The sequence below is a fragment of the Vicugna pacos genome, chromosome X, assembly GCF_048564905.1.
Source record: "Vicugna pacos chromosome X, VicPac4, whole genome shotgun sequence".
NCBI classification, from domain to species: domain Eukaryota; kingdom Metazoa; phylum Chordata; class Mammalia; order Artiodactyla; family Camelidae; genus Vicugna; species Vicugna pacos.
In genome coordinates this window covers 9,688,072-9,703,118 of record NC_133023.1, presented here as the reverse complement: position 1 = coordinate 9,703,118, position 15,047 = coordinate 9,688,072, and the positions used below count along the sequence as shown (strand labels likewise).

Below are 15,047 nucleotides of genomic sequence, written 5' to 3'. Positions count from 1 at the left end.
AGTAGCTGAGTTATGTTTCCCATCTTCCCGGGAAACTGCCCCTGCAACTCTGGCTTCTTGGCCCAACCTTATCCTTCCAGCCATCAGAATCCCCAGACCTGTTTGTTGATGTCTTCGAGACGGCCACATCGCCCTCCCTGCTGCCCGACATGACCAGCCACCATCCTTTCTGGCTCCCCTCCCCACCCCGCCGAATCCCAGTGTTTTCCATTAAACTGGTTGCCTTTCCCAAGCCAAAGAAACTCAGCTCTCTAGGGCTGCTCTCCCCGGGCACCTCTATCCTTCCGCCCTCGCTGACACTACACAGCCTCCCGAGAGCTGCCCCGGAAGCCTCTCCCCCAAGCACCTGGCTGGGTCTCCTTCAGTGCCAGGCTGCCACCTCCAAGCTGCTCTCTAAGCCTCAAGCCTGCTGCTTCTTTGGTGTGGGTCTTTCCCTCCAGCCGTCTCGGAGGAAGGGAGTTAGCTGATCCTTCCCCTGGTGCTCTTGACCCCAAGTCCCTACTGGTGACACAGCCAGGAAATGATTTTAGAATTATTACCTCCTGGTGCTTTTGAATTCTCTCAAGGGTCATCTTTTCCCGAGAAATGAGGGCTTCAGACTTTGCTTGACAAGCTCTCTCGAATTCGTTCCGGACCTCAGCTAATTCCTTCTCACACCTTCTTTTCTCTTCCATTTTAATTTCTGCTATTTCAGTATCTTTAAAGTGCTTCCACTGCCAATTGATGACAAAAAACTGTCAATACCAATAACTGTACTAAAGAAACAGTAACAGATTCTCTCTTCACTGTTAGGTTCCACATTAATGCTGTCTAAATACATTTCGTCTAATTCATCTCTAAGTTTCATCTCATTCACTGTACCTGTAGGATTCCTTCCAAAGGCGTAAAGAAATGACGTCAATCAGGAAGAAAAATAACATGCACGACAGGATAGCATTCCTTTCATTAATAAAGATTCTAGGTATTTTCCCACATGCCTAAGGTTAAGACATTAACAGGCCAGCAAAAACACCACTTTTGGTAACAAGAAGACAAAGCTTACCTTTTGACACATGTCTGCCCGCAGCTGCTGCTCTATTGCTCTCTTATATTCGTTTAACCTGATTTCTAAAGATTCTAACTTTGGATGCTGAGGGTGAGCACCTGCAAACTGATCATCGATCAGCTGAAGCTTCTCCGCTATTAAAAAAACAACAAGGGAAATTAGGCTAGAGAAACGTGGTCGGGTAAGCAAGAGGGCAGAAATTTGTTCGAAAGAAAGAGTACACTTCAGGGAAAGTGCAGGGAGGTCTGCGATTTATTGTGAAATACATCAAAAAATTAAGATGGACAAAAAATGGACGGACAGAGAAGTGATCAAGCAGGTGTAACACAAACTCAGTGGCAGAAGCGAGGTATACAAGTGTTCACTGTAGAACTGGTCCAACTTTCCTGACTGAAATTCTCATCCTAAAATGTCAGGGGAACAGAAAACAGTACAATTTAAGTCAGAAAACACTGGCCATCTCTTTCCAGTCTCTAAGTACCATGGTGGAGAGCTCTTTCACTGGACTTTGGTTAAAGCTGACTCACATTTCAAAACACTGATATTTAGAGGAATCCAAGATCATGTGTTTCAACTCCTCCACTTTACAGAGAAGGAAACAGATGCCCAAACAATTGAAGTGAATTCCTAAGTGCTGAGTAAGTACACAATGCCATCAATGGGGCTAAAGCCAGGTCTACTGATGGTCTCTCATTCCAGGCTTCCATCCAGTAGACCTGCAGTCAGCAAACCAACCATGGATTTGGAATCAAGTGCAGAGCTGGCCCTCGAGTACAATCATGTGTAACACCAACACCACCAAAAGGACACACAAGTGAAAAAAGGCTGGCAGAAGCAGACTAAAACACTAGCAGGTGCGTCTCTGGTCAGCAAAACTTTAGATATGGTTTTCCGTCTACTTTTCTGTATTCTCCCAAAGGCACCAGACTGGGGTGCCCAAGACAGGACTCTAGCCACATGTGGCCATCCTGAGTACTTCGCTACTTCTTTTTTTTTTTTTAAATGGAGGTACCAGGGATTGAACCCAGGACTTTGCACATGCTAAGCACACGCTCTACCACTAAGCACTACCCTCCCCGTCATACTGAGTACTTGGAATGTGACTAGTCCAAAATGAGACGTCCTCTAAGTGTAAAAGACACACCAGATACCAAAGACTGAGGACAGAGAGTAAATGTAAAATATCTCATTAATATTTTTATATTACTTTCATGTTGTAACAGTATTTTAAAAATACCAGGTTAAATAAATACATTACGAAAGCATATTTCCCGTTTCTTCTTACCTATTTTTTTTTTTTTTACTGTGGCTACTGGAAAATTTCAAACTACACATGTGGCTTACATTATTGACCAGAGCTGCTCTAGAATAAGCATGTTCTGCTTCTAATGGGACAGAACCTACACCTAAATAAACTGATGGCCTAGTCATACGACACAGTCATTGCAAACTACAGGCTTTTACAAGTTAAAGGCGTCAGTGCTCTTTAAGAGTAAGAAGGGCCAAGAAGCTGATTCAGCACGTCGCTTTGGCCAGCTGCTTCCCTTCTCTCCTGAGCACACAACTGAAGGGCAGGACACTATCAAAGAAAGACTGTACAGTGGAAAGGGCTCTGGATCAGGGACCGAAAACTAAGACTCTACTATCAGTCCTGACCCAGACTGAGTGTCGCCAAGCTGCTCTTCCCCTGCTGATCTCAGTTTCCTCAACTACGAAACGAACTGATGGCCCACTGACTTTGCTAGTTCTCTGCAAAGCAGACAGTCTAGGATTTCTCACTTTAGTGTCTGTAAAAAAGAAAGCAAGATGCGCACAGGGAGGACCCTCCTAGTCAAGAGAGCTTCAACCCAGCACACAAGAGGGCCTTTGGTTCCCGCGAGGTTTGGGAAGCACAGCCCCAGCGGTCGTGAAGGGAGGAGCAGCCCTGGAGAGCAGCTCCTGGTCCCTCCCAGCAACGATTCAGAAAAAATGAGTGGCCCTGCTGCTGGCAGCCTACATCCCTCCCAGACAAGGAACAAACACATAATACGGGACATCTGAACATCTCCTTCATTCAAACAGAAAAGAGAAGAACTGAAATTATGGAAGATGGCTACAATTACCGAGAGAGTCTTTGATGGGAAACGCTGAGCTTGTCTGAGTTTCCATATTGCAGCTCTCTTTAGGCTGATGATAGTCTGCCAATTCTTTCAGAAACTGCATGAGAAAACCTAAAAAACACAACATACAGATTCATTTCATAACTTCCTTTCATTCAACCATTGCTCAATCACTGTTTATGCAATCTTGGTTTTATAACATTATCTTTTTTATATTATGTAACTTTGAAGAATAATTTCTGACGAAAGGTCTTTCCAAGCATGACACTAAAACCTCAAAGGAATAAGGAGAAATAATCATCGAATATAAAAGAACTTATGTAAGGCATGAAATAAAGTCAAAAGACAACAGATACACTGGAAACAAATATTTGCCATAATAGGGAGACAGAGGATGCATTTTCATAATATTAAAGAGCTTTTACAAATCAGTAAGAGAAAAACAGGGTAAGCTGTGAACAGATTTTATAGGGAAAAAATTTAAATGTCAAATAAACATGAACAAAATCATAAACAAATGCAAATAAATACTAGAACAGAAAGACCATTATTTTCCCAGTAAGTGTATTTATCAAAGTTGTAACCTTAGCAATCTAAGTGTCGGCAAGGGAGTGGGGAAGCAGGCGTGCCCTTTCGCGTAGGAGGGAAATCTGTCAGTGTTTACGCATGTTCAAAATGCAAGTGCCCTTTGACCTAGTCATCCCACCTCTTTGAGTTTACCCTCCCAAGGGGACAGGAGTGTACACTGCACACTGTTCCTCATGGCAAAAAACCAAACAATAAAACAATAAAAATCTCCATCAACAGGGGGCTAAATACATCCTTTAAAAATAACTAGTCCAAGTATACAGCTAGACAAAGATACACTGGTGCACAAAGAAAGCAAATCACACAACTGTATCTGCCATATGATCCCATTTATGGGTATACACGTTTTAATTACATATATAGACCTACTTCCATAAACTAAATTCTGGTAGAATAAACAAGACACTTCTCATTCTAGTTATCAGCAGAAAGTGAAATCAGAGAATATGGGCAGAAACTTCTATTTTTCTTTCATTTTATACCTTCCTGAATAGTTTCTAACTTTCTAAGCCATGAGTATAAATTACTTTCAGAGTTTTCAGTTTCTTAAGACAGCTGAACGGACTTCTGCATCAGCCAAGTTCAGAGTTCTTCTTTCCTGCTGAAGATGTTAAAACACTGTTTTTCTACCTCCCCCACTGCACATATAAACTCTGCCCCTTCATCTCCACTGCCTGGCAATTCTTCTGCCTCATCCACCCTCTTCTCTTGACCGTTTGCAGCCAGCCTGTTCTCACCTCACCCCTTCCTGCTGTCGTGCTGAGGCCAGATCGTGGCTCCCTCTATGGAACAAGTCAACGCTGCGCAGAAATCTTCAACATCCTGCAGTAGATCATCTGCAGAGATGCGCTCTTCCAGCACAGTGCTGCTAACGCCATGCGTCTTCTCCGCTCTGCAGTGCTTTCCGCAGCCCCAATTAGCTCCACTCCCCCCGCTCCCCTCCACACACACACCTCCGCCAAGCAGGATTTGTCGAGTCTCCTCGTTTTTCAGTCATTTACATCCATAGGGACTACTTTATACTTTGGTAATTATAATTCTCTAATTCATTTATATCACCCCATCTTTTACTTTATTGCTCCAAGTGTTCCAGCCTCGGCCTTTGGGAGCACTTTCACTGTGGACGTTTTTCTTAAGCACTTCCTCAGGTCCTGGCCTGTAAGAGGCTCCCAGCTCACCCTGCACAGTCTCTGCCCCATTCCTGGAATCAGCCATTGCTCCAAGGAGCCCTGGTTCCTATTATTCTGGAATGGTTATGAGGAACCGCATCTTAATGCCCGAAACTGGGCTCGAGGTGCGCTCACTGTGCCTGGGGAAGGGGGGAGGGCACTGCCCCTAGCCCCTCAGCCTGCAGAGCAAGGAGATATGAGCGCACACTAACCTGTGCACACATACACACCTATAAATATCTATAGATCGTCTCCTCCTACATCAGGCTAAACATGAGTTCATCCTGAGGCCTCCAACTACTCCATTACCACGCGGAGGATCCGCGCCTCCCTCCTGCTCATCTGTAAATTCCCACTCCAACAGGGAAGACCTGGCTCCCGCCGCCTACTGCCCATTTACCGCATTGCTCACTTCCAGTCTACGTGTAGAACGGTTTCAGAACTGTTTGCCAGGACCCCCATGAGAAAGGACTCTCACCCCGAATGCATCGCCTACGCGCAGCTCCTTCTGCCTTGAGGCTGAGTCTTCAGTCCTTCCCGAAGTATGCGAGCTCGGCGTCTTTCCCCCGCCCGCGTCAGTGAGGTTACCCCAGCGAGCTTGTTTTGGCATGGTCTGCATCCCACCCTGAGATCACCCGGGCCCCCTCTATGTGCATGAAGGTGCACTCTGTGTAAAGTCCTACAGGTTGTGGCAAATGCCCGGCGCCACGCATCCCACCACGACGGTAACGCAAGAATACTTTCCCACCTGTGAGGTCTACGTCTAGGGTCACTTTCACGCATATGAATGTCCAGTTGATCCAGTACTATTTGCTGAAAAGACTATCGTTCCTCCACTGGATTGCCTTTGTCAGAAACCGGTTCACTGTGTCTGTGTAGGTCTATTTTGGGGCTCTCTGTTCTGCCCCACTGGTGTATGTATCTATTCTTCTGCCAATCATAGGTAAGGATTTTCACTTGCACATAGAAAAGAGCCAGTGTCCCTGTTTCCTGCCCAGCTATTTTCTGGGCATCACTATCTCTGAAAGGACAGATGTGGGGTGGGAAGGACAGGTGAGTGGAATCTAGGAGAAGAGTACTCTAACCACGCAACACACCAGCACCCTCAGCACAGACACAGTAACAGAAGACCACAGGCCTCAGTCAGGGGACAGACAACACTTAGGTACAAAGTATCTTCCTACGTGCTTCCCGATGGTCTCAATCTCTTAACTGCGAGCCATCCCTTCACTTGAAAATCACTTCATTTAACAGCAGCTGTTGCACTGTTAGCAAACAGTTCCACCCAAGTTTACCACGGGGAGTCCTGACACATCTGCAACTCAGTTTTCCTGAGTCTTCCACATTTTACAAGGGTGCTGGCTGAAGCAGCTAAGAGCTGCCAGCCAAACGTCTTTCTGGAGTAGAAAGATTTAAAGAGTGTTTAAAGGTGAAAGGTGACTTTTAATAACATAAACACCTATACGTACACAGATTATTTCACAGTAGCCCTTCAAGCCCTGAGTGTCTTCCTGAAACAGCTAAGCTACAGACAGCAGCTGGTTACCTAGACCTGTGCTGTCCAATGTGACAGGCACTACTCACAGGGAGCTAGTTAAGTTACAATCTCAGTTCTCCAGTCACACTAACCATGTCTCAGGCGCTCAGTAGCCACAGGCAGCTAGTGGCTACTGTACCAAACAAGAGATACAGACGGTCCCATCACCAGAGTGATCCAGACAGCACTGCCTCAGGATCCGGAATCTAGGATCACCCACCAGTCTCCACTTCGGTACTGACCAGCTCCTTTGCAAGCGGTCCAGACTACCGTGTGATCCACTTTACTCATCCGCTGTTGACATCACTCCCAGGAGACCAGGCAGTTAAGTCACAGACTCATGACTGGCAGGAAGCAGGTACTCAAGTGTTTGCCGAATGGAAAGTTCTGAATGAATGTCCTAGCAGGGATGGTAGCAGTGCTGGCAACAGACAAAACCCAGGACCACACCAACACGCAAAGGCCATTACATAACGTCACAGATTTTTTTAAAAAGATCTCAAGAACATGCATTACAGGCAGTCGACAAGCTTATGCTCAAAATACAAAGTCCACCATCAAGTGTCACCGTGGCGTGGCACCCACAGCAGCCGTAAAGGGGAAAAGCCCTCAGCCCTCCTCGTGCGTGGGGAACACCCACCCCGTTCCCTCCCCGCGACTCTGCTTTTCTTGTACACAGAACGCGTCACAATACTTCAGTCCCGACACCCCTGCTCACCTCTCGTGCAGGGTTTTCTTCCACGCCAAGCAATTCTCTGTGACACCACAGGCTGTTCTACCACTTAACTCAATTCTGACACTGTCTACCTAGAGGTGGCATCAGATCCTGTGGGTTAAGGGCTTCAGTCCCACCAGACGCCCTACCCTTCTGTCCCCTCATACATAGATGCACTTCAGGGTTCAGCTAATCTGCCAGAGCAGTTCACAGAATGCTGGGAAATACTGTATGTTTACCAGTTTGTTAAAGGATGTGATCACGGATGCAGACGAACAGTCACATGGAACAGATGCACGGGGCAAGGCACGGTGGGAAGGGGCCCAGAGCTTCCCCAGGCGCACCGCCCTCCCAGCGCCTGCCTGTGCTCACCAACCCAGGAGCTCTGTGAACCCCTTCCTGTGGGGACTGAAGGAGGCTTCATCACTCATGTGCCGTCAATTGGTAATACCGCTTTCAACACCTCTGCCTTCAAGCGAGGGGGGGCGAGGCTGAAAATCCCACACTTGTAACCACACCTTGATCTCTGCGGTGACCAGAGACCGGCCCTCGTCCCGGGACCCACCCAGAGTTGGCTCATTAGAACAAAAGACACTCCTATCACCCAGGAACTTACAGGGGCTTCAGGAGCCCTGTTATCAAGAACAGACGCCAAAGACCAACATTAGAACAAGAGATGCATCTCGTGTTCTTATCACTGAGGGAATTACAAGGGTTTTAGGAGCTGTGTGCCAGTAACTGGGGGCAAAGACCAATATGTATATTTTCTATTACCTCAGAGCAGTTATGGACGCTATGAAGGTTATTATCAAAGCCAAAATTACAGTCATTTATCAGGCCTATATCAACACTTAATAAAAAAAACACTACTGAACAGACATTTCATTCTTTAAGCAAATATTAATACTCTGTATATTTTACTCCAGGAGGGGGATACCTAGCATACAAAGACAACTGACCTAAATGTTCCCGTTTTTTTATTTTTGGGGAAATGTTTCCAACAGTGGGTATCTTTACAAAGACTGGCTTTCCGTCTGTTTGCAGGGCTCTTGATACTGTCCAGCTTTCTGACTTGAGGACTAAGAGCTATTAAAAAGACTGAAATTTGGGAGAAATGATCCACATCTGTCAAAACAGATGACTCTTTCTGTTTTTTGAAAGGTAAGGTATTGTCAGCAAGAAAAAAAAAATCAAATGATTCAAATTAAATTCCCTTTTCTTCCCCCTAAAAATGTTTGGTTTCATACTTTTATAGGAAAAAACATGTTACAAAAAGATTCTTATTCTCTAAAAATGAAAGATGAAGGTTCCTACCTTTTTGGTCTTCTTTATCAAATCCTGAAATCTATAAAAAGAAAATATTTTACCTTTATTCAACTATTCAGTTATAATTAGTAAACCATAGTTTTATGAAAACTTAACATTCCTACCAGTGATTTGTAGAGACTGGATTCAGGGTTGATTTTAATGAGCTGTAACAGATCCTGCATAGTAAATACCTTAAAAAAAAAAAAAGTAAGTAGACATTTTAACATCAATGTTTAAAAGATAAATGAGGATGCTGCTGAATATAATACTAAGAATCATGCTTCATATTAAATAAAAAAGATAACTGTTCATAATGTAAAACTGAAGCTTTCTTATCCTATTGAATAAATTACAATAAACATTAAGGTCAAAAGGATAAAACTTCTCTCTTGATCATGTAGTTAACCTCCAAACACTTCATATTAAAGATGATATGCCTAATAGAAATGACCGAAATGGTTAACGCCTTACAGATGACAAACATCTGAGGCACCAATGAATATATGAGTGAATTCCAGTCTTTCAACTGCAATTAATTTTAATACCTATTGCTTCAAAATGTGAATAAACTAAGTTTTTACTGTCTTTACAACTATGACTGTTTAAAACTATTTTAGATACACTTTAGTCAAACATTTTGGGCAGCTATTTTTAATATGTAATTCTACTACAGTATGTTTCATTTACTATGTCTATCCTGAGAACACAGATATTTTCAATTGGTCTTCCTTTGAAGAAAGTATTCTGCACAGCACTTTATAGTATAGAAACTGTCAAGTGTGTGAACTAGATCATTACTGCTATAACTATAAAATTGATGGTTACTTATGCAATAAGCAAAATTATGAAATCAAATTAGAAACTCAGAGATTGATGGGCCAAAAGAGAATTCCTAATGTTGGTACTATTTGGTTGTTAGTGAATGAATACAGCATATTTAAATTTTAGAATTTTCCAATTCTAACATGTTCTTATTTTCTTAAAACATCTGAATATCAAACTTTTGGACAAATACGACCAAGCTGAACAGTAAAAACACAGGACAACTCCAAGCGCGAACCCTAATGTCAGCTAGGGACTTGAGGTGATAAGGATGTGACCACATGTAGGTTCATCGAGTGTAAAAATGTACATGGTGAATGATGCTGACAGAGCGGGAGGCTGTGCGGGTGTGGGGTCAGGGAGCCCATGGGAACTCTTCCTTTCTGCTCCATTTTCTGTCATCCTAAAATGCTCTAAAAAGTTAAGTCTATTTAAAAATTAAGGAAAGTTTGCTATACCTACCTTTAAAATAACAAAGTGTGATTAGTATGTTCAATAGAGTTAAAATCATTAGAAAAGTGGTCAAATGTGTCTTTAACATTTGAGAACTCCATCGATTTTTAAAAATTATTCTTTACTTTTCTTATATAATCACAAAGACAAATACCTGAAAAAACTGTACTGTGACAAAAAGCACATTTTAGAGATCTCGACTGACTGCCCTGCGTTGTCACTTACACATCAAATGACCGTGAGCAAATCACCTCCCCTCTCCAGACCCCAGACCCCCTCTGAAACACAAGGAACAGCTGCAGTGGGAGCAGCGGTGCCCAGCGCACAGCAGACGTTCAACAGAAACGGCAGGTATCACCTCCCCTCTCCAGACCTGGGATTCCGCTCTGTGACCAGCGATGCCCAGCGCACAGCAGACGTTCAACAGGAACGGGCGGGTATGGGTCTCAGACGATGGGGAGTGGGAGAGAACCCTTGCTCTCAAACACTTAGTGATTCTACACATCACAATTTTTTTTTTAATGTGGAGGAGGTAATTAGGTTAATTTATTTTTTAACAGAGGTGCTGGGGATTGAACCCCAGCTAGGCACATGCTCTACCACTGAGCTATACCCTCCCCGCTACACATCACAATTTTACAAAAGATAAATTAAGACTCCAAGGAATTGGGGGTGGGTATAGCTCAATAGTAAAGCACGTGCTTAGCATGCACGAGGTCCTGGGTTCAATCCCCAGCACTTCTGTTAAAAAATAAACCTAATTACCCTCCCAAAACCCAACAACAAAAATATTCTAAGGAATTGGTAACAATATCAAATTTTATCCTCCTTTGTTACATTATGTAATAAATACATGACGTAAATCCAAAGATGAACAATAAACAGACCCAGCTAGCCAAGGAGCACTGAGTTATTATGCAGCACTTTACTATCATCTGATGAAAAGGCTGCTGGCAGAAAATTCAGAGACAGAAAAGCCAAGATGTTACCTTTTCTTTCGCCAAACCACTTTCTGGAAAGAAAACAGAAAGTGAATACTCATAGCCACATCTTCGTAAGTGATCTGCCACGAGCGAGTTGGAAGCGCCGACCAAGAGGGCGCTCCCTTCCACTGAAATGGACGGGGGCTGCAGGTCCCCAGACAGCACAGGATGCATCAGTTCGTGAATCAGCTGCTTTCGGAGTTGGGTCTGGATCAAAAACAAAATGGAGCAAGAGGGAAAACAACTTCAGCAGGATTGCTGCACTGGAGACACACAGGTTTGCCACACGAATTAGAACCCTTCCTTTGATTTCCAGAACAGGGCTAGATCCACAGCCCCAAGGCAGAAACCTTCCGCGCTTTATCTGACCCCGTTAGACAAGCAGCTTTCTTTCCCCAGCTGCCAAGCGAACTGGTGATTAGCCCGAAGGCGGGAGACTCCAATTTCACTGCCCTATGAGCCCATTTCAGCCACTTTTCATCAGGTTATCAAATACAGGAGAAAATTCTGCAACCTCCTCACCTTTCTGCAGATTGTTGGAGGATACGAAAATAATAGAGTTAAATATATTATACTATACTGATCAAAATGAAATTGGGTACCCAAAAGGGAAATACCATATACGAGAGAAATCAATAAACCCAAAGAAGGCGTATTAAGATTCACTTTCACATATAGATTATTTACAACTGAAGATACTGAGAAACACAGTAATTTTCCTACATATTATAAGTGAGGAAATTTAGGTTCAGAGTTGATCAATTTCTCAAGGTCTTAACATTAGCATTATCATTCATCTCGGTTTTAAGAAAATCCCCTAAATTTACCGGACTGCTGGACATTTGTTCTAATCTATTTTGCATATAATCTGGAAACATACAACTGGGCTGAGCTTAAGAGTACACCGTCTAGGTGGAGTTCAGCAGTCAGTAACACCTAATAAATCTTATTACTAGAATATAAGCAAGAAACAAACGGAGTTCTTGTCACACCTTTTTTCTATCCTTTAGCTAGAGAGTTGAATAGTATATAACTACCAGTATAGAACAGAACTTATTATACATACGTCTAAAATACCACAGTAAAAGACACTTACACTGAACAAAATATACATGCTTTTGTTCATCTAATACAATTAAGTAACTGAAATAAAACAAGAAACTAAAGCATCCTCCACCAATAAAATTTAGACGTAGTTTAATTAGATCTGTAACATAGTAAAAATATATTTAGACCCAGCTTAATTCTTGAATATGTGTAAGCACATCTGACTGTCCTTTATGATTGGATTACTGCATTCTGTTGATTCTGAAAAATGAAAAAAAGCATAAAAAATAAAAAACTGAAAAAAGTTTGGAGCATCAAACAAACAAGTACTGAAACAGGATAAAAATTCAATGAGTGGATAAAAGCAAGGTACAAGGAAAAGAGTAGTGAACTGTGGAATGGCATTACAGATGAATTTCCATCTTAACATAAAAAGCATGCCATCTAGCATCCGCTAGAAAGAATCCAAAAACTGGCTGGGGCTTTCCAGCAGCCAAAGCAAAAAGGGAAGTCTCTTCAGCATTAAAGACTGTAATGTCCCTCAGACAGAAATAAGGACAATTACTGTGGGAGGAGGGGAAGTGGGAGAGACAAGACTTGTGGACCCTCTGCACATCTCTCAGAAATTAACAGAGTAGACTCCAAATAAGGAAAAAAAAGATTTCATAAACTTCATTTAACAGATACTGGTATGACTCTGTACTTAATCATAAATACAAATTCTTTTCCGATACTCAAATAGAATGTGAATTCGGTCACTAAAAAATTCAATGATTTTTAACATTAGAACTCATCCAGGCTAGTCGCTGAACCGAGAAAGTAATGTAGCTCAGCTGGAGACAGTAAAACTCCACCGTGCCACTGATCATGGTAGAGTAAGAGAAACCACGGGGTCAGCAAAAAAACAAAACACAGTAATTCTCTAGAGGAGGCCGCAGCTGTGAAGTGAGTGAGGCTAGTGTAACCCTGATACCAAAGCCAAACAAGGCTAGCTCAAAAAGGATAATGATTGGTCAATATCAACTGTGACCACAGACATGAAGTCAAACACCATCAAACTAAATCCAAAGGACAGTAAAAGAGCACATGCCACACCCAGATGTGAGAGCCATTCCACAGAAGAAAGTGCACTAATGCATTCTGTACTACAATTAAATCCAGGTGGGCTCAAGAGTTAAGTGAAAAAAACAAACCTTTTCTAAGAACTTAAAAAGTTCTATATTTTTTTTTTTAGTGGAAAAGCACTTACTGAGACTACCCAACAAAAAAGTGAAACAATCAATTTGACCATATAAAAATGTAACTTCAGTATTTTTAGAGCCAAATTAAAATTGAACGCTGACATAACACTGCCACAAAAATGGAAAAAAGGTTAAGTTTCTATTAAAGTAGCTCTTATGTATCAATAAGAAAACACTAGCACCCTAGGGGGAAAAAAAAGGGCAGTAACATGAACTGCCAATCCACAGAAAATATGTGCAACCTCATTAATAATCAAAAGAATGAATATTAAAACACAAGGGTTTCTCAATCTTAGATTGGTTTAAAACATGTCAGAACCATAATATTGGAGAGATACAAACATTCTCAAACTGCTGGTGGGATACAAAGTTCACCCTCAAACCCCTAGAGGTTAGGGGCACCCTCCAGATGCCCAGCTGTGCATCTGAGGATTCAATCAAGCATAAACAGTACAGTACTGTAGTAGGGAGTTTTTGAAAAAAGTCTGCATATAGGTGGACCTGAGCAGTTCAAACCCATGTTGTTCAAGGGTCAACTGTATTACAGCCTTTTAGAACAAGATGCATACACCAAGAGCCTGAAAAATGCTTATGCCCTTTGATTCATTAGGGCCACTTCACCTATCCTAGGCAAAAAATGAGAGATGCAATTGAAGGACTGTGTAGACCTGGGTATAACCTGAATATTCAGTAACAGGGGACTGGTACAGAAATTACCCATCCATCCAAAGATGTGCCTGGTGCCAATGAAGTGAGGATTTCAAGAAACTTTTAAGGAGACAGGAAAACACTCACTATATAAAACTAAAGAGAATACACAAACTCACACAACACTATGCCAATTAGTGGTTGTATAAGAGATGACTTTTCTTCTTTATGCTTTTCTGTGTTTCTGATGAGTCTGATGTATTTTTAAGTTACAAAAACAATGGAGGATTCAAAATTGTAGAAGAGATAAACAAGATTACACTGTATAGCACAGGGAAATATACACAAAATGTTATGATAAATCACAGAGAAAAAAATGTGACAATGAGTGTGTATATGTCCATGAATGACTGAAAAATTGTGCTGAACACTGGAATTTGACACAACATTGTAAAATGATTATAAATCAATAAAAAATGTTAAAAAAAAATGGAGGAGTGGCGGAGGGTATAGTTCAGTGCTGCAGTGCGTGCCTAGCATGCACAAGGTCCTAGGTTCAATCCCCAGTACTTCCATTAAAATAAATAAATAAAAACCTAATTACCTCCCCCCAAAAAAGAATAAAAAATAATAAATAAAAAACAATGGAGGAAGAGGAAGGAAAAAAATCCAGCTTACTTTCCCTTCCCATTTTAAGTGTAAAATATTCTTTTGAAATGTATGTAAGTAATAAAAACACATCTGAGCTAATTCGACCCCTTGCTGGTAACTTATAAGGTGTACTAATAAATATTTCCTGTTCCAGTAATTGTATCTTCCAACATATTTGAAAGAAACGTCTCATTCCCCCAAACTATTCTACAGCAAGCAATCCCTTCATGTCTTCTCTATGGTGTCAATTTCCCCCGTTCATGTATGACTATGTCTAAACCACTTAATGATTGAGAAATCTGTAAGCCAGCTTTTTAAAACAAATCTAACTTTACTAAAACGTGTTTACTGTTCCAGGATTAAAGAGTTACACAGGGCCAGAACAGCGTAATTCACCAGTACAATCTGCACATCATGCCATTTTTAACACCCAAGACACGTATGTATTTAAATGTGGATTACTTGTTACAGGTGACACTTGTAAAAGCTGTACAGATACGCCTAAAACTGATACCTTGAGTGTGTCCAATATACCCCGATCCTTAAACGTCTGGTACAGTTTTTTCCGCAATTCATCTTGACTCAACACGTCAGGTTTGGGGGTCATGGTGGACTGGAAGAGAAAACGGTTACGGGTTACCTGGCGGGCAGAAGGGATGTGAATTTCTGTAGACAAACCAGTGGCCTCCAAAGAAGCCTTAAGCGGCCCAGGGGGAAGAGGTCTAACGGAAACAAACAAAG

At 42.1% G+C, this 15,047-nt stretch overlaps 1 protein-coding gene across 8 annotated transcripts in view; it reads right to left on the bottom strand.

Moving 5' to 3' along the window:
• The window catches only part of OFD1 (OFD1 centriole and centriolar satellite protein), a 69,334-nt gene that overhangs the window by 38,853 nt on the left and 15,434 nt on the right, over positions 1-15,047 (bottom strand). For all 8 annotated transcript variants that reach the window (XM_072956376.1, XM_072956377.1, XM_072956375.1 and 5 more), the window contains 7 exons: positions 14,821-14,919; positions 10,726-10,926; positions 8,584-8,652; positions 8,468-8,498; positions 3,148-3,255; positions 1,043-1,179; positions 540-713 (listed from right to left, as the gene is read on the bottom strand). In XM_072956376.1, the coding sequence (XP_072812477.1) occupies positions 540-713; positions 1,043-1,179; positions 3,148-3,255; positions 8,468-8,498; positions 8,584-8,652; positions 10,726-10,926; positions 14,821-14,913 (813 nt within the window). In that variant the 5' untranslated portion in view covers positions 14,914-14,919. The remainder of the gene's footprint in view (positions 1-539; positions 714-1,042; positions 1,180-3,147; positions 3,256-8,467; positions 8,499-8,583; positions 8,653-10,725; positions 10,927-14,820; positions 14,920-15,047) is intronic.